At 45.1% G+C, this 18,714-nt stretch overlaps 1 protein-coding gene and 1 long non-coding RNA gene across 3 annotated transcripts in view; one reads left to right on the forward strand and one right to left on the reverse strand.

The window, feature by feature from the left end:
• The window catches only part of LOC138527558 (uncharacterized), a 167,848-nt gene that overhangs the window by 68,195 nt on the left and 80,939 nt on the right, over positions 1–18,714 (forward strand). The gene's annotated exons all lie outside the window — the stretch shown is intronic.
• The window catches only part of SPTBN5 (spectrin beta, non-erythrocytic 5), a 1,050,196-nt gene that overhangs the window by 65,793 nt on the left and 965,689 nt on the right, over positions 1–18,714 (reverse strand). For both annotated transcript variants that reach the window (XM_069638812.1, XM_069638811.1), the window contains exons 58-62: positions 10,676–10,780; positions 8,487–9,077; positions 5,195–5,266; positions 5,029–5,115; positions 2,346–2,437 (exon numbers count right to left, since the gene is read on the reverse strand). In XM_069638812.1, coding sequence (XP_069494913.1) covers positions 2,346–2,437; positions 5,029–5,115; positions 5,195–5,266; positions 8,487–9,077; positions 10,676–10,780 — 947 coding nt within the window. The remainder of the gene's footprint in view (positions 1–2,345; positions 2,438–5,028; positions 5,116–5,194; positions 5,267–8,486; positions 9,078–10,675; positions 10,781–18,714) is intronic.

Below are 18,714 nucleotides of genomic sequence, written 5' to 3' on the forward strand. Positions count from 1 at the left end.
TCCACCCCCCTCCTCCCTCTCCTTCTCGGCCTGCTGACCCTCCCTCAGCTACCCTCATCCCCTTTCTCCTCCTTTCCTCTTTTCTCCCCTGATGAGATATCTAGACAAGTCCGATCTATGAAAACCTCATCAAAACAGGTCCATCCCTGTTCCTCTAAAACCAATAAGGACCACATTGACACACTTGTGTCGGCCCTTGCTGATTTCTGCAACCTCTCCTTTGCCTCTGGCTCTTTCCTCTCCCCTCTTAAACACTCCCTTGTGAATCCTCTCCTCAAGAAATCCACTGCTGATCCATCATGTCCGGCAAACTACTACCCAATTTCCATTACACCCTTTTTGGGTAAGCTCCTGGAAAAGCTGGCCATCTCTCAGCCTGATCTCCATTCCGACTCTGTTGGCTCCCTCCATGACCACCAATCTGGCTTCAGAGCTGCCAGAAGTACGGAAACTACTCATCTGAACATCCGTGAAAACCTGCTCACCAACCTCGATTCTAACATTCCCTCTGTCCTCATCCTACTTGGTCTCTTCTCTGCGTTCGACGCGGTCAACCATACCATCCTGCTCAATCGTCTTTGTGACAACCTGGTTATCACTGATCAGGCTCTGGCCTGGCTGACCTCTTTTCTCTCTGATCGACCCTACCAGGTACAACTTGGGTCCTTCCTATCTTCTATCTCCCTCTCCACACGTGGTGTCCCCCAGGGGTCTATCCTCTTGCCCTGGTTTTTCAACCAATGCCTGGCAACTCTCGCTTACTGCATCTCAATGTTCTGCTCAACTTTCCAGTGCTATTCTGATGGCACCCAACTCATTTTCAGGCTTCCTTCAGCCTCCTCCTTCTCTCCTTCCCTCATCTCCGATTGTGTAATCGCCATTTAGAATTGGTGTGCCGCCAATGATCTATGTCTAAATGCCAACAAGACTGAGATCCTCGTTATTGGTACACCATCTCCATCCCTTCCCCCCACTCTCTGGCTGGCCTCCCTTGGCCCTCCTCCGACACCCACCTCCGTGGCTAAGCACCTTGGAGTTATCTTTGACTCTACACTCTCCTTCTCCGAACACATCTCTCATGTCTCCAAAAAATCTAACCTTTTACTTCACCACCTTAGAGGTACTCTGCCTTTCCTCTCCTTTCCACAAAAGCTCACTGTCTCCCAAGCACGGGTTCTTTCCAGACTGGATTACTGTAACAGACTCTTTCTAAATCTACCTGCCTCCACACTCCGTCCTCTGCAACTAATCCAGAACAGGACTGCGAGACTTGTCCTTGGCCTCAAGCCCTGGGATTGTATCTCTCCAGCCTTGAAATCCCTTCATTGTCTCCCAGTGGATTCAAGGATACAATTTAAAACCCTCTGCATTGTCCACACGGCTTTCTGGGGCCTGGGTCCAAAATACCTTTAACTATCCCTCTGTAAATACCTCCCCTCTCAAGCCCTTCCCTCCTCTACTTCTAACTCCCTCAGGGTTAGTCGTTTTGCAAAAAAACAAGCTGGGCGTAGATCTCTGTCTTTGGCTGGTGCCTCCCTTTGGAACAGCCTCCTGGCCACCTTGAAACTTAAGGAAAAACATCTTTGGTTCCGGAAACTTCTCAAGACCTTCCTCTTTGCCTCTGCCATTGCCACCCTTCTCCCCTGTTGATCTGTTTCTTCTCTTGGCATCGTGCACCTGGCCACGCTATGTTCTTTCGGGCCCAGGTACCTGCTCACCCTGCCACCCTCCTGCACTGCCTCCGGGCCACCCTCTGCACTAGGGTTCTGTATCTGTACCCATACAGCCCCCCTCCCACTTTTCTTCTGCACTTATCAGATATACCTTTCTGACTAACTTTCACCTGCCACTTGCTGGCAGCACTACCATGGTTTATCGCCCTTATTTATTATTTATTCTATTTAATATTTATTTATGTTTTCTCTCCTCTCCCTCACACTTTTCACTCCCCCCCTCTACCATGCACTTTTCCCCCATTTCCCTTTTCCATGCACTTGCGCTTTCTTAAAGTCACTGGGCCTAGTAAAATCGCTGTTTTTCTGTTTTTTCTCCCTTGTTCCCCTCCCTTTTTGCCCAGTCGCGCTCTGAAACACTTGTTTACGAGCGCGATATAAATAAAATATCATTTCATTTCATTTCATCACGTATATTTCTATAAGAGTTCATCTTGGTAGTCACAGTGCCTGTATAAAGCACTTGGTTTAATGCCTTGTATTATGGAAACCCTTGGTGACTAATGACAATAATAAGGAACATTTGGAGGTTCTCTATAGTGTATATGATAATCTTCCATCAATAAAACATTCCCAAAGGGCACTGGTTATTCATACAAGGTTCACCCTCACCTAAGGCTGAAGATATTTTCTTTATTCGGATAGTCCATCCTTTTTTCGCACGTGGCATTAGCTGTTCTTATCGTAGGCACGTCCGCCACGTTCTACAGAGGAAAGGAAAAATAGAAAGGGATTTAGCTCCTGAGCTTCTACACACCCACCAGAAAACATGTGCATATACTCACTGGTATACAGTTTTGTAGTACATTTGAAGAATAAATGTGCACCAAGCTATTGACACATATGAGCGTGACTAGGCAACTCATTTGTCACTAGGCCAGGCAGCCTAGGAGGAAAGTGGGGGAAGGAGTTAAGCAGTCACTGTGAATTATCACAAAGTAGGAGCAATGCAAGGCAGACAGAGAAGCGATCAGTCACTAGGCAAGTTGCCCAGTAGCCATGCAAGGAAGGTAACTCAACAGCAGAATATATCTGCCCTGTGGTCAAAGAACCTCTCTGGGTCTCTTGGTCTGTCAAAGTCTTTGAATTCAATAAAACTCTCTGGGTTTTGCAATCTTCAATCTGAGGACCCCTCTCTGGGATATATCCTCCCTCGTCAGCCAGTCAGTCCCATTCGTGGGTGTTTGAGTGCCCCCGCACTTCTTTCTTGGCTCTCTGTTCTGTAGATTCGGGACCGCGACTTTTTGTCCTTGACTCCTGGGCGGCTTCTTTACCTTGATATTAGACAATGCATGTTAGGCCTTGTCAGTGGCAGGAGCCAGTGCTGAGTGAGGCTGGAATTGGCCACCAAAGCTTCCCCCAAGGATATGGCCACCCGAGCTTCTCTATCGGTTGGTTAAGGCAGCTGTCTTCACCCTTCTGTCTTGAAGCCCTGCCTCTAGACCCCAATGTCTTCCCTCATCTACATTCTCAATGCATCACAATGGTCCTGCGCCTAAGGGGACCTTTTCTGCAACACTGCATCTCCCCTCTCTTCCGCCTCCTTAATGCTTTGCCTCATGCTCGTACCTCCATCCTATCCCCACTCACCCCTGCCCCACAGTCTTAGAGTATGTCTGCTCGCTCTTTACTTTTAATTGGCCTTCTCCTACAACCTTATTCTGAAGATACTCCTCCTTCCCATTATACATCTTCCAATTTCCTGCTGAATGTTCTTTTCCTCTCCTTGATATTTCCTCCTCCAGCCACTTCACTTCTTCTGATGCTCGTGCGCAGCCCTCCTTACTCTGCTCCACCTCCCTCTCATTTCTAACCTCCTTCTTCAGCACCTCTTTGCACTGCTCCACCTCCTCCTCCTCGCTCCTTCTGATAGTCCTCCTCACTACCCCATGCCCAACTCTCCTCACTCTAGTGCTCTTCCTCTTTAATGTTATCCTCCTCTTATCCTCCTCCTCAATCCTTCTGATTTTCCCCTTCACAACCTATGTACACTGCTCCATCTCCTCACTATTCCTAACGTTCCTCCTCACCACTTCTTTGCTCCTCTACACACCCCTCACTCCTTCAAATGCCCCTCCTCAACATCGCTTTACACTTCTATACATCCCCTCACTCCTAATGTTCCTCCTCACCACTGATTTACTCGTATCCTCATCTTGCTCTCCCTTTCTGATGTTCCTCCTAACCACCTTGTTACTCTCCTTCATCTCCTCCTCCTCCTCTTCCCCTCTGTCCACTTCACTCCAGTCGCCTTAGTCCTGCTCCACCTCAATCTCCTGTTGCTTGCACCCCCACTTCTCTCCAAAGGTCCTCCATCTCCAGCTCTGAACACTCACACACTTGGACCCTTCCCAAGAGACAGCATTCATTCCATCACGCTTTGGTGGTTATCTTTTCGTGGCTTGTCTTTGAACTGCATTGGTTTGATGTTCATTGTTTGTGATGCCTTAGATAGCCCTTTGCCTCTGCCCCTGTCTGCACAGACCTGCAGTTGAAGCCTTGAAGGAGGCAGCCGCCATCTTGGATTTACACTTAGCGAGGAGAAGGTATGGGGCTGCTGCAGTGGCACTCCATGTCTTATGTTTGAACTGGTGCGTATGCGAGTCAGTGAAGCAAGGGTTTCCGGGTGTGTGCTTATCCCCACATTCTATCTGCATGTGTTTTCCAGGAATCTTACCATGGGCCATATTATTCCCAGTCTCTATAGGTTTTGCTGCAGTCCAATCTGCATGAGCAGGACCCGGCAAACCCTGTCTCACAAGCGGCCCTAATAGCACTCTATAAGGACCTATGAACTGCATGTGAGAAATGAGGAAACGGTGGCTGTTGTGAGCACAATCTTTGCGAACGGTGGCATCCCGTGCTTTCCAGCTTCTGCTAGAGGGGCAAGGGCAGGTTCCTAGTGACAAGATCCTGCCAATTGGCTGGTGCATTGAGGGTTATTTATTTTTATTTATTTATTTATTGCATTTGTTATATGCCCAAACCCGTGGGTATCACGGTAGGCCTGTGGCTCCTCTCTGTAGCACCCCTGGCCCAGTATGACACAGGAGATAGCAGCACTCAGCCCTCAAGTCACGGGACCGTCTACTTCAAGGGTCAGCACGTGGACTTTGTCACAGCACTTACAAGAAAGGGATAATCCTAGTCAGAGCATTTTAGTGGTCTAATGCAGTTGTGTGTGATACACACCAATCATATGCAAAGCCTGCCTCTGAAGGCACCTGATGACCTCCAACTATGTACTGTAGTGAAATAGAAAATGGTTCGTCTTGATCATCATGTGTTTTCATACCTGATCCGCGTTCTTCTTAGTTTTGTAGAAGTCGAGGCGCTGCCCGCGCAGAGTCACGTAATAATCTTCCCAAGAAGTGGAACCTGCCTGCAGAAAAGTTTATGTTCAGTCTTTTTGCAGCAAATGCGAGATCAACGAATCAGAAGGTTGCCGGGTATCTACAAACCTTCTTGCCACCAGCGAGGAGTCTGTGCTGCGTCTCAAGATATCCCATCACGACTGGATCCTTTGCTGCAGCCTAGAAAGCAGAGGGACCTCAGGAAGTGTCAAATAACATGGATTTTTGGTTCCGTAAATTACGAATTTGTGGGAACGCATCTTCAAATGGCCCACAGGTCAAATGCACAAAAAAAGGTGTTTTGGGCGCTAAGGCTTGGAACATCCTATCAATGGAACTCATTACAAATCCTTCTCCTAAGGAAAAAAAAACACGCTTTCCTTTTTGATCTTCTAATTGAATAAATGCCACACTCTTCCTGTGTATTGTTGCAAATGTTGGGTAATTACAGGTTTTGACCCTGCATAAAATATTTCAGCCTAATTGAACCTAACAAAAACAAAATGACAAACTCATGACTGCTTGTCCTAATTTATGATTTTATAATAATTGTCCACATGGACACTCTATGACACAGAAGCTTAATATGAAGACCTGTTATCCTGCCACTCACCCTTAAATGTTGACCGCTTATATCATGCCATGTTCTTCAAGATTCCTAGACCCGTGCAGCCCCCACTCATGAAGCCCAGAGGAAGAGTAGGGACACTGGCAATACTATGCCCCTTTATGCATTTAAATTCCTCTATGCAGTGTATCAGGATACCCAAGCACATGCATATACCAATCCTATTTAAGGGCACACTGGGCAATAAGAACATGTAACCAATACACACTACTAAGTCTCAATGGACCACAGCCAAAGACCGCGGTATGCATTACAATGTTGTGCATTTGCAGGACCAAACCTCTCACAAAACAATGGCACATCAAGAAACCATTATATTAAGCCCTCATTAATTGACTTTTTATGCAACTAAGGACACAGGGGAGCAGGCACTTTGCAGTGACATCAGACAGATCAGTCAGTGAGTTGAGGTTACTCTCTCCTCCTCCCATGGTTCCCATTGAAACCTATAAACAACAACATTCTTAAGGATGGGACACAAAAGGAGCTTCAAACTAATTAAATGAGGACTTTGATTCCAAAGTCTGGCTTCCTTTAAGGGTCACCCACGATTTTGAGTCTAATTCTTGACATTGCCAGACAGCGGGTACAGAGTGAGCCCAGTTCGCCTTTGTATTGTTTCATTGATGAGGGAAAGGTTAGTTACTGTGCATGGGATGTATGTGGTTGTGTGCCAGTGGTTGTTGCAATGGTACATATAGATTTTTGAGCACTCTCATGATTTGATCAGGTCGAATGCTGGGTCACATGGAGTACCCAATGTAATCTTGAACATGATCAATTTCAATCTACTTTAATGGACTTACAGAAAATGCCTACAAACATTGTTATTTAAGTAAACCCCATTCGACTGATCAGTGATACTGTCCCGTTTCTTCTGTTTGTCCTTTTGTGTCGGTGTCCCGCCCGATGCCTGTGGGCTTTTCGTGGGCTTTTCCGCACGTAATACATAAATAAAGAAATAAAGAAATGAAATAAATACATTCAAGACAGAATACAAAATGGTCTCAACTGACTTCATTCTAGGATTAAGAAAGTAGGACAATCCTATGCACACCTTGTGTTCTTTTTCATCTCTTGCATCTTTGAATTTTATTAATTTGTTTATGAACCAAGGCCACCTGCGATAATCAGAGCCCATGGAGCCCAATGATGCAGGCATATCTGTCGCTAAGCAGCTGCATGACTGATGACACATGCACGCTTATGACAGAGAAGTGCTCAAAGATCCACTGACAAGGGAGCAATCCTTAGCCCCTTAGCTGTCCCTTACTAGAAATGTGCATAACCCAGAAGCATGCTTTGTTGCTAGATTTGAGGTGAAAACCACTGAAAAAGGATGAGGACGTGGCATTTTCCATAGCACGGGTAACGCGCCAGTTCTTCTGTTAACCAGACAGTAGTTGGTCTTTCCCTTGTCGCCTACGCTCTACCATGTTGTTCATAAACCTACAATTCGCCCTCTGTACTTTACCCCTTATATAATCTAAAGTTAGTCCTTCAAAATTCAGTTTAACAAAGATGAATGCACACACATGCATTCCTTTTAAACACAGTGTATGGTGACAGGTAGCAGTGACATCATCATTTAAGTCAATATAGACCAAAAATCGTGAACACAGCATGATCGATTTCAATCTGCTTTCATCAATATGCTATGTGATGTGTGATATGATTGGTTATTTATAACGCGCTTAATACCCAGAGGTTTCTAAGCGCGGACCGTGGATCGAACCTGTGTTGCTGCGTGTCGTCTTGCTTCCAAGGGGAGCACGTTGCCCATGAGCTATCCTCCCGAGAGCCGCTGAGCCGTGTCTACAGGTTCCCCTTTACATTCTCGGATCCGTTTACACTTAGCTTTAGTTTCTCCACCATACTCTAAACCAGGTACACAAAGTTCTAACCACGGATGCAGGGAATCAGTCAGGTTTCATAGAAAAATCCCTAGGTCAGGGTGCGAATGCATAGAATGATCACCCTCTCAACAAACACCACTAGTTACCATTGCCATGCTCTTCTCCTAGCTTGACAACTGAAATGTGGTGTCAAACACATTGTATACACTACAAGAGGCTTAGAAATGTGCTTCCAGTCTCATGTTTGGCCTGAAATTCCCTGCTCATGTCTCCCCAGCCAACGACAGATTGACTTCAAAGTCCTCTGCCTTGCCCCCAAAGCTAACCATTGTCTGAGACAGGATACCAATGGATTAATCAGCTGACCAGATGCCTAAAGCCAGAACCTCAGAACCTGCCGATCACCAACCAGCACAGGTTCGAAGGTTTTGGAGGTAGGTTCCCTGGGACTCCCTTCTTTGGCCACTTCAGACTTAAGTCTAATCTGGTGAACTTTCATACACTGCTAAAGATTCCCCTGCCTGTGCCGAACAGGCTAGGGAACAACTGCTTCTGCAGTTTGACTCAGTGCTAAGCACGGCACAGACCCATGATTGACCCCGAACCCAGAGATAGTCGCACGCACCATTCTCGTGACGTCGGCTTCTGTACATCGCTGACTCTTTCCCTTCATCCTGTGCACCGCAGCACAAATTCACTGTGGAATGCTACAAAAACCCTCAACACAATAAATAGATAAATACACTGATGCAACTTGGACCTTCTCTTTGTGTAAGATTTGGACTCTGTTGACAACCTTTAGGAGTACATTATTTATATGATGATAGAAATGCTACGCAGAATCGTGGACACGTGTTGCTCTTCTTGGATTTGGAAAAACCCAGCAAATAATTGTATACGGGAAGTCAACACTTACCAATTGTGTATTTAGGGCTTTCTCTGCTGAAGAAGAAGAAATATGAGGCGACCTTTCAGAGGGGTCCAATATATATTGATCCGTCTCTAAAGGAGGCTTTTTGGATGTCTCATTTGAGCCAGGCACGTGAAAACCATTCAGCTTCTTCTCCTGGGATAATAAATTGATACTGGAATATGACACTGGTTTGTCACTTAGCCGGGAAGATTCAGGAGGTGATGATGGGGACGAGCTCTCTAACGATGATCCCTGCAGAGATATTAGCTTTGGAAAAATTGGAAAATGGACCACAACGAGTACGGGTTCTGTGTTTGACTCGTCAACTGCGCCAATATTTGTGTCGCCAAGTGCACTCAGTGGTTGAGATGACTCTGGGGAGATTTGGTTTGGGGTGGAAACAGTGTCAGGGTTCCCGAACAAAGCAATTTTGGATGGAGTAAATTTCCTAAAAAAATGAAGGTCTTGTTTTTTTGAAGCGGTCGTTTTTCGGTCTGACGGCTTTCTCCTCAGAGAGGGAACTTTGACGAAGTTTGAGCCCCCTTTTTGTCCATTCTCATCCAGCTCAATCTGTTTCAGCAACTTCTGTTCCCTCTGAAAAATAGAAAGAAATGAGGTCAAGTGTCTACTTTTGGGAGGTTTGGCAAGTAAGCATTACATGTGGAGAACCAAATGACTCCATATGTTGTTTAAAAATATTGTAAAGGGAGGGTCAGATTATAGCAAGGGCATGCGTGCAGGCAGATGTACTGGCAAAGGCAAGAAGGGCAGATGGAAGCTGGGGACAGGATGTACAGTGTTAAATTGGAAATCAGTGGGAGTGATGCACTGAGATTCTGCTGAGATGACCTTGCTGCACATTGAGGCTAACCAAACAAGTCCTAATGTTCAGTCTTCCTTAAACAAACGATATGTTTAGCCCACACCCACACACTGTCAATTTTCATCACAACACTGAAAATCCTATTTTTGTATTCAGTCATTCAATATTTTATTAAAAAACAAAAATGCCCAAAATGTGTTTCTTGCAAACACCAATGCACTTCTTCAGGGTAAACAACAATGTTTGGCATGCATCAAGTCAACTGCATTGTGTGAAACCAAAATCACCTTTTTCATTATTATAACACTCTTCTTATGTGGTTCTTTGAATACTACCAGTTCAAATTGAGATGATTGTCCTGCTGCATTTCATGGAAGTTCCGACCTGTTCCACTCTGACTGCAAGAACAGGGCACAACCCCAAAGGTATACAGAAACGCACCAGGGCAGACATCAAACATGTTTGTGTACCCTAGAGAAGGGCCCTGTGGTCAGAAACACTCCACACAATAATCGTTTTTGGAGAAATTAATTGATGAACTAATCTACTAATATTATTTTCAGTGTCTCTAGGGCAATCGAAAGAGAGCACATTGGCCCTGGGTTCATTTGTTGATGATTCACATTTTAGGCAGAATAGCAGCCTTTGGGCAGGACATCACATTGGAGAAAAGGCAATGACCACCACGAAGCAAGCCACTTGCATGGCATCTTCTAGCCATCCCCGCATCGCTTGATTGTTTTTTGTGATAAGTGTTGATCACATTTCTCGCCATGAGATTGTAGGAAATTAAGGAGTATAAAACACTGCACAGGTTACTCCTCTTCCAAACCCTTGAGATGGGCAATACAGTACAATTGTAATCAGTGGAACTCCATCGCAGCCCAAAGTTACAACCACTTTCGCTGTCAACACCACACTCCTCGCCATGCCTCAAGGCTTGGAGGGCAATCCTGGGTCCCGCTGCGAGCAGGATGAAGGCTAGGGCACGGTCTTAATCATGTAGGGGTCCGAGCCCATCTCTTCCAGGGAATCTGTCAGGCCGGAGAGCTTGCGTCGGCCCTCATCCAGCATGGGAAGGGGCTTGCCACGCTGCAATTGGCCTAATCCACCACAGGCTAGGAAGGCTCCCAGGTTGACCCTGCCAATGAGAACCTGCAGGTGTTTCCTGGGGAGTAGCCCCGCGGGCAACCCCTTGGAGAGCCAGTGTCACCCATTGCCATGATACTGAAATGTGCAGTTTGGATGCTGCTCCATGCTGCAGTAGAACTCATTCTCGTGCCTCTGCGATGGCGATGCAGGCCGCCGGGTGACGGAAGCATTGCTTTCTACCAGTCACACCCATTTACTTTGTATTTTCACCACTCACCTCTGTTTTCTTATCTAACAAGGAAAACTTCTCCTCTTGGGCGAGCAGCATCTTCTCAAAGTCTCTGTGTTTCTTAAGAAGCTTCTCCACGTTTGACACAGATTCCTGATAAAGTAAAAATAAAAAACAAGTCAGTGTCATTCCCCATGTACAGCCTGTATATAGGACTCCATAATACCTCCAGGTTTGGGCGCCTAACAAATACTATAAATAAATAAATAATTAAATGAATAAATAAATAAATAAATTCACAATAAGGTAGACAAAATAGGAATGCTTTTTTACTCGTGCGGTTCTAGTTTGTTTTTTCCGCTCCCAGAGAGATGTACGTTGAGTCCTTTGGTCGTCGTTATGGGGTTTGGCTTACTGGTTCCATGTCATTTCATCACAGAATGTTCTTTCGCAGGGTTTTTACTGCAATTGTTTTTACGAAAAAACACATCAAATTTTTTTTTACATTATTTTTTGGGGGGTTCCCCCCAAGACCCAATTTTGTTTAATTTGTATTTATTCCCAAACACCACACCCAATATATATAATTTATTAATCCCGCCTAAAAAATTAGATGGGTTTTTTCAAAAAATAATTCGCGACAAAAAAACAGTGAAAAAACATCCTGCAATGAAAGGACGTCATACCGGCGTACTTACTACCTCGTTTCTTTACCACCCCTCGTCATCAGTCAAAGTGACAAGCCACAGAATGTCCGTGTCAGTCCCCATTTGCAGCCTGTATAGTACCCCATACGGATTTTGAAGGAATGACTGAGGTTGGTAATTCCGCTGCAGTAATTCCTCTGGTTTTCGGTGCTAATGTGGAGGAGATATCTCCAGCCAAGTGCTGGAGGCACCCCCTCCACATTACTGCCAAACTCGAAGCATGGAGGGCCAGTAAAATTGTCAGTCATTCTGTCGGTGCCACTTTGTTGCCAGCTACGCCACACCCTTAATGAGCCTTGGGCAAACACTCACAGCATGACACTGTGCCTTGGGCAAACACTCACTGTGCCTTGGGCAAACACTCAAAGCCTCAACACTGTGCCTTGGGCAAACATGCACTGTGCCTTGGGCAAACACTTAAAGCCATGACACTGTGCCATGGGCAAACACTCAAAGCCATGACACTGTGCCATGGGCAAACAATCAAAGCCACGGCACTGTGCCTTGGGCAAACACTCAAAGCCTCAACACTGTGCCTTGGGCAAACACTCAAAGCCTCGACTAGGTGCCTTGGTACATGCTAAATTCTGGAATGCATTCTCTTTAGTAAATGCTGGAGCTTACAAGAGGTGGACCAGTAGCTCTTGAAATGTGTTCTCTACGTCATCTTCTACCTTAAGATCATATAAATTGAGGTTGCTTCTATTGGATACCTACCACGGGAAAGGATTTAAAGACAGGTTTCTCGATGGACTGTGACCAGGTTCAGCCCAATATATGAGGTGAGCTAGCGGCTTCCAGATGTGAAAGGATATACATATCGTGTGCTGCTGATCAGGGATCTCCCACTTGCTTTTCATATGTGCCCCTGATCATTGATGACCTACTCCACCTGTGTTAGAGGGGAACTAAGCCCTTGCACTAGAATCTTGAGGCCGCAGTGAAGAGCACGCGCTTTACTGCCACTGCGGCAGACTCATCACTAGGTAACTGTGAACTAGTTGAAGGTCAAAAGGTGGATTATCACCATTTACCAGCATTTTAATTTTACAGGCCTTCCTGTAAAAAAAACAAAAAAAAACAACTAGGCTTGTGTTCTGGATCATTTCTCGCTGTGTGATGAAATGGCATGTACATAGGGTTCAGGGGAATCCCAGGCAGATATGGCAAGGAGGGGCTGGCCTTGGACTCTGAAAAACGTCCTGCAAGCATGTGCACTATAGTCGTGGGATGTGCCCGCGCGTGCCTGCAAAAGAGATAGGAAGACTCCTGAGGTTCAACAGTGCAGCCTCTTGGATAGTCCTGGAGGTGGATTGTAGGGACTATTACACGCCACCCTGCAGCACTTCTGAGAGGCCTCCAGACATTGCTTCCATCCAGTAGGAGAGCACGCCCCTGTTTTTCAATACAGTAAGAAACACTTCCCTCCAATCGTGATTTAAGATGTAAGCAAACGCAACATTTTGGAAACTGTGGCCAGGACAGAAGGTCTATAGTATGTTGGGCAATTTTAGGCAGAAGAAGGGGAACCATGTTGGACCTAAAAAACATTAAAACTGGTACATTTCTATGAGAAGTGGTAGCACCAAAATGATGCCTTTCCCGGGGCAGCAAAATGTCTTTCATGCTCCAGTACCATCTCAGTCATTGGTCAATTACTCTGGATCCTTCTGCACTGGTTGAGATCTCAAACTGACTGAGAAGTGGTTTCCCTGCTCTGCGCTTTCCTCTGACTTTCATTGACTGATATCTGCTATATTGTATTTAGAACTTCATCTTTGATTTGAAACATATAACCATAGAGATCGATAATTCAAGGGCTGGCGCGGAAGGCTAGGAACCTCTGCTATTACCATGAAACCATAAAGATCTATAATTAATGAACTGATGCAAAACGCTTGCCACCTCTGGCATTCTGGCATTCCTATGTAACCACAGAGGACTATAATTCAAGAGCTGATTGTCAGGTTCCCATTTAGCATTTCACACACAAGGAGGCGCTGGGTTAAGCAGAATAGCGCTTTGCGCAGGAAGCTAGTGAAATGTTCGTTTATTATTCATTTACAGTACCCTGGGGCAAGAATATTTCTTCCTTAACTTTTCCTTTCAGGAAACTGGAGTAGTACCATTCCAACATGCTGGGTCAGTAGTGGGACAATGATTGGCTGAAAGGAATTCTCTTTGGTAGTTTGGAATCTTCAAAAGATTATAAACTGCCTTTCATTCCAGCCAAGTACAAGAGAAGTCACAGCTACATCAGGCTCCAGTGAAAAATAAGACTAACTGTAGTGGCAAAGAAGTAATAAACAAGGAACAAGAGAACCCACGTCTTGGAGATCCAGGAAAGAAAGAACAGATAAGTGACTGTTGAAAACCTAGAGTTTTAAAAGTGATTAAACTGTGTAATTTATTAGCAGTTCTGAACTGTTTCCATCGATGAGATCGTTCTGTGAAGAAAGAAAGTGAACTAGAGAGTTAATTCCATATGTTTCAGTAGTAATGTTAAAAGCATTACAAACAATTGAGAAAAATAACCTCCGTCCACTATGCATGAGATCCGTATAGTGTGCGTGGTCATCTGAGTGAAGGTGGGTTGCAGAGTCAGCAAGAGCAACGTGCACTTAGCAGTACTTTTAGCACAATACCATTGCTTAGTCATAAAGTTATAGATACGCTTGTTCACCGAACTGCATGTGCCGCTTTAGAATAATGCACCTTGCAACGTGACGCAGTGTCGGCTACTTCGTTAAAGAAAAAATTGCAGACATTCCAAGGAGAGCAATTAAGGTCAAGTAGAAACTCAAGTATTCTTGTGAAAATAAACAGAAAGAAAAAGTTCTAAAAGAATTAGCCGAAGTCAAGAAAAGAAATTGTAAAGATTGCAGCAGAATTACACTTCAGAGGCAAGCAGATCCAGAGTAATTACATTTGGCTAACAGTTACCTCCAAGCTTGGTGTGGGGGTAGGCAGGCAACCAAGGGACCTAGAAATATTTATGGGATATAAGTGACTTTGCAAAAGTAACCAATAGATGCCTTTGTTTACAGGTATCCTGAGAAGCAAGGTTCTGAAGATGAGGCTTTCCGGAGGAGACCTGTCCTTTTATTATTTTATCCACTCCCCCCTTCCCCCACCTTGTCATTTCAGTAGTTGTAATTTAAAGATTGCTAGGCGGACCGGACTAAGGGGTCTGGAGTACTCTTTGTTTGCTCCTGCGGGATTCAGAGTTTGGGACCTGAGAGAATGAAAGGCCCCCGTGAATAACTCCTGCCTGAGCAGTGATGAAGTCAGAGTCTGATATGTCCTTGAGTGCCTTGGGAAAGATGTTAATGGAGATGCGGGAGGAGATGAAAGAGTCTAGAAGGGTGACTTTCAAGTTAAATGTTAAGATGGAGGTATTAAGTTTAAAAGTTAGTTAAGAAGAAGCGGGAGACCCACTGTTTCAGGGTGGAGTCCTGGAGGCAATGCACCAGTGTTATTTCCTGAGCTACAGATTGGGGAGTTAAGACAGGATAGAGGAGTAGAGAGGAAGGTTAGTTCATTATTGGGAGTATCATTGGTAACCACCCCCTTAGCTCCTCCTGAGCATTTTTTAGGAGATTCTAGTAATTTATAATGCAGTGTGAAATGCATTACCTGTGCAGACCAGAGTGATTACCTAGTGAAGCCTCGAAAGTGGCCTTGTTGATCTCCTAGTTTGTCAGGTGAGGCTGCGGCTTGGTCAGTTCCTTTTGGGGGAGGGGGAGCAATAGAGTTGCAGAACTGGACTTTAGTCATGGCAGAATTCAGTAAGATGTTTGATCGACGTACTTTGACCCAAAGTGTGGACAGCAAATTTTTGGAACTTAAACAGGGAAGTAGAGATTTAACTACATATATAACTCAGTTTACGGCCTTGGTCTTGGAGAGTGGGTGGCCGGAGGAGATTAGGTCATCTCTATTTTATAGAGGGCTCCGAGAGGCGTTAAAAGATGCTTTAACTGTTTTTGTGGAAAGACCCACTTCCTGTGAAGAGCTGATAACTTTTGGTACTTCAACTAGATGGCAGGTTGTTGGAATGACGTTTAGAATGAAAAAGACATTGGGCCTCATTACAAGGTTGGAGGTAGCCATGGCGCTATTAGCGCCATTGGCAGTCTCCAAACTCGTTCCGCCTCCACCCTGGTGAATGGAGCAATTACCGATCCATTCCAAGGTTGGCGGGACCGGTAATTCCCCATTCCCCAGGGCCCTTCCCCATTCCCATTTGAGCCCCATAGGGCTCAATGGGAACGGGGAAGGTGCTAATAACGGTACCGCAAATTGGGGTACCGTTATTAGCTCCAGAGTCCTTTTGCGGGTCCCGTCCTTTACGCCTGGAAAAATCAGGTGTTAAGGGAGGACCCGCAAAGGGAACTCGTAATAGGGCGGTAAGGGATTACCGGCACCGGTGCCCTTACCGGTGCCAGTAATCCCTTACCGCCCACCTTGTAATGAGGCTCATTTTCCAGAAGGTAGAACTTGGGTAAGGAGTGAACAACCCAAAGGGAAACAGGGATCTAGGGGATTAGAAATCTGGGGCAATAAAGTCAGTTCAGGGGCCCTCTTACTAAGGAAGAGAAGGAGAGGAGGAGAAAGGAAAACCTCTGCTTGTACTGTGGGGATAGTAGCAATTTTGTAGGCAGATGTCCTTGAGTGCCTCGAAGTGTTTCTGCTCCACCCGGAAGGGGTCAGTTGGTGGCAAACACGATCCACACGTCTGTGCCTCATATAACGCTAAACGTATCCTTACATTGGGATGGTAAATTGAAATGTGGGGTTCCCTGTGTTTCAGACTCTGGTGCTACAGGCAATTTCATGGATAAGTCTTTGGCGGCCTGTCTTGGGGTTCCAACAGTTACAAAGAAGGCTCCTGAACAGGTCAGGGCAGTAGATGGCTATCAACTCACCTTGGGTCTAATCACACAAAACACAGATCCATTGGGAATGAGAATTTCAGAGGGACGTTGGGAGGAGGTCATATTTGAGTTAATTGATGCACCACTGCTGCAAAATAATTTTAGGGAGGCCTTGGTTGACTTTACACAATCCCCCAATTGTTTAGGCTGGGAGAACGGTGGAGTTTAAATTTGAATTTTGTCTGGAAGAATGTGTTGTGGCCAAAGTAGAGAGTGATAGGGATCAATAGGAGAGTCAGGGACAACACCTGGCAGCTGGAGTAATAGAAGAACATGCAATAGGAGTGATTGTGGGGGAGTTGCCTGACTGTTATCGTGGTTTTGAAGATGTGTTCAGTGAACAGGAAGCAAGTGGGATTGCCACCACATCGACCTTACGATGCATAATTGACCTGGAGATTGGGGCCCCTATTCCCTATGGTCGAATCTATGCCTTGACTGAAAATGAGAATGAGCACCTGATTATCAGCAGGAGAATCTCGCTAAGGAGTTTATTCGCCATTCTCAATCACCCGCTGCCTCGCCGTTATTCTTCACGCTCAAAAAGGACAAGACTTTAAGAACATGCATCGATTATAGGGCCATGAACATTGATTTTGGTTATGCTCGATCGGATACAAGGCACACAAAAGTTTTCACCAAGTTGGATCTGAGAGGTGCTTATCATCTTGTGAGGATCAGAGAAGGAGATGAATGGAAAACAGCATTTCAAACTTGTTTAGGCCTTTTCGAATGTCAGGTGATGCCTTTCAGCCTCTGTAACACTGGCGGCTTTTCAGTTTTTCATTAATGAGGTGCTACGGGAGTATTTGGACATCTTTGGGGTGGTTTATATAAGATGATATATACATTTTTTCAAAGTATGACGTTCAACATGAAGAACATGTTAGGACGGTCTTGAAGGAATTAAGGAAGAATCATTTATTTGCAAAGCTCGAGAAGAGTCAGTTTCACACCTCACAAGTGGAGTTTCTAGGATTCATAATCTCCCCCAACGGATTGGAAATGGATTCCAGCAAGATTAAGGCAGATCTGGAGTGGCCCACACCAACCAATGTAAAGGTTCTTTAAAGTTTCATCGGATTCGCAAACTTTTACCACATGTTTATTCAAGACTTTTCTTTGGTTGTGACCCCAATTACGCGAATACTGAAGAAAGGAATGACGTTCGAGTGGGTTTGTGAAGCCGAGGAAGCTTTTCGATACTTGAAAGAAGAGGTTTACTACGGGACCAGTCTTGCAACATCCAGACATGGAACAACCATTTTTTGTTGAAGCTGATTCTTCCAATGAAGCGATGGGAGCAGTTTGACCCAGAGATATTCAGTGACAGGACAACTTCACACAGTAGCTTTTTATTCCAAGAGGTTTTCTACAACAGAAAGAAAGTACACCATTTCAGACAGAGAGCTTTTGACCATTAAAGTGGCTTTTGAGGAATGGAGACGACATTACCATCTAGGAGCCAAGCCTAGAGTAACAGTTTTGAATGACCACAGAAATCTGACTTTCTTGCGTTCTGCGAAGACTCTCACTCCACGACAATTGCATTTGTCCTTATTTTTTGCTGAATACGATTTCTTCATCACATCTAAACTGGGTCACCAGAATGGTAAGGCTGATGCATTGTCGAGGTGTTATCCAGGTAGCGTTAAAGAAGATTGTCAAGATTCAAGGGCTAATGCGGAACAACGGGCACCTCTGGTATTCCCATGTAACCAAAGAGAGCTGTAATTGAAGGGCTGATGCAGAACATCTGGCATCTCTGGTATTCCGATGTAACCACAGAGAACTATTATTGAAGGGCTGATGCGGAACATTGGTCACCTCTGGTATTCCAATGTAACCACATAGAACTATCTTTCAAGGACTGATGTGGAACACTTGGCACCTCTGCAATTCCCATGTATAACCATAAAGAACTATCATTCAAGGGCTGATGCGTAACATCTCACACCTCTGGTATTCCCATGCAACCACAGAGAACTGTAATTCAAGGGCTGAAGCAGAACACCCAGCACCTCTGGTATTTCCATGTAACCATAGAGTACTTTAATTCAAGGGCTGATGTGGAACACCTGGCAACTCTGGTATTCCCTTGTAACCATAGAGAACTATAATTCAAGGGCTGATGTGGAACAACGGGCACCTCTGGAATTCCCATGTAACCGAAGAGAGCTGTAATTCAGGGGCTGATGCGGAACATCTGGCACCTCCTGTATTCCCATGTGACCATAGAGAACTGTAATTCAAGGGCTGATGTGGAACATCTGGCACCTCTGGAATTCCAATGTAACCACATAGAACTATCTTTCAAGGACTGATGTGGAACACCTGGCACCTCTGGAATTCCCATGTATAACCATAAAGAACTATCATTCAAGGGCTGATGCGTAACATCTCACAACTCTGGTATTCCCATGCAACCACAGAGAACTGTAAT

This window comes from Ambystoma mexicanum, chromosome 14, assembly GCF_040938575.1.
Source record: "Ambystoma mexicanum isolate Mex_15411 chromosome 14, UKY_AmexF1_1, whole genome shotgun sequence".
Lineage (NCBI taxonomy): Eukaryota > Metazoa > Chordata > Amphibia > Caudata > Ambystomatidae > Ambystoma > Ambystoma mexicanum.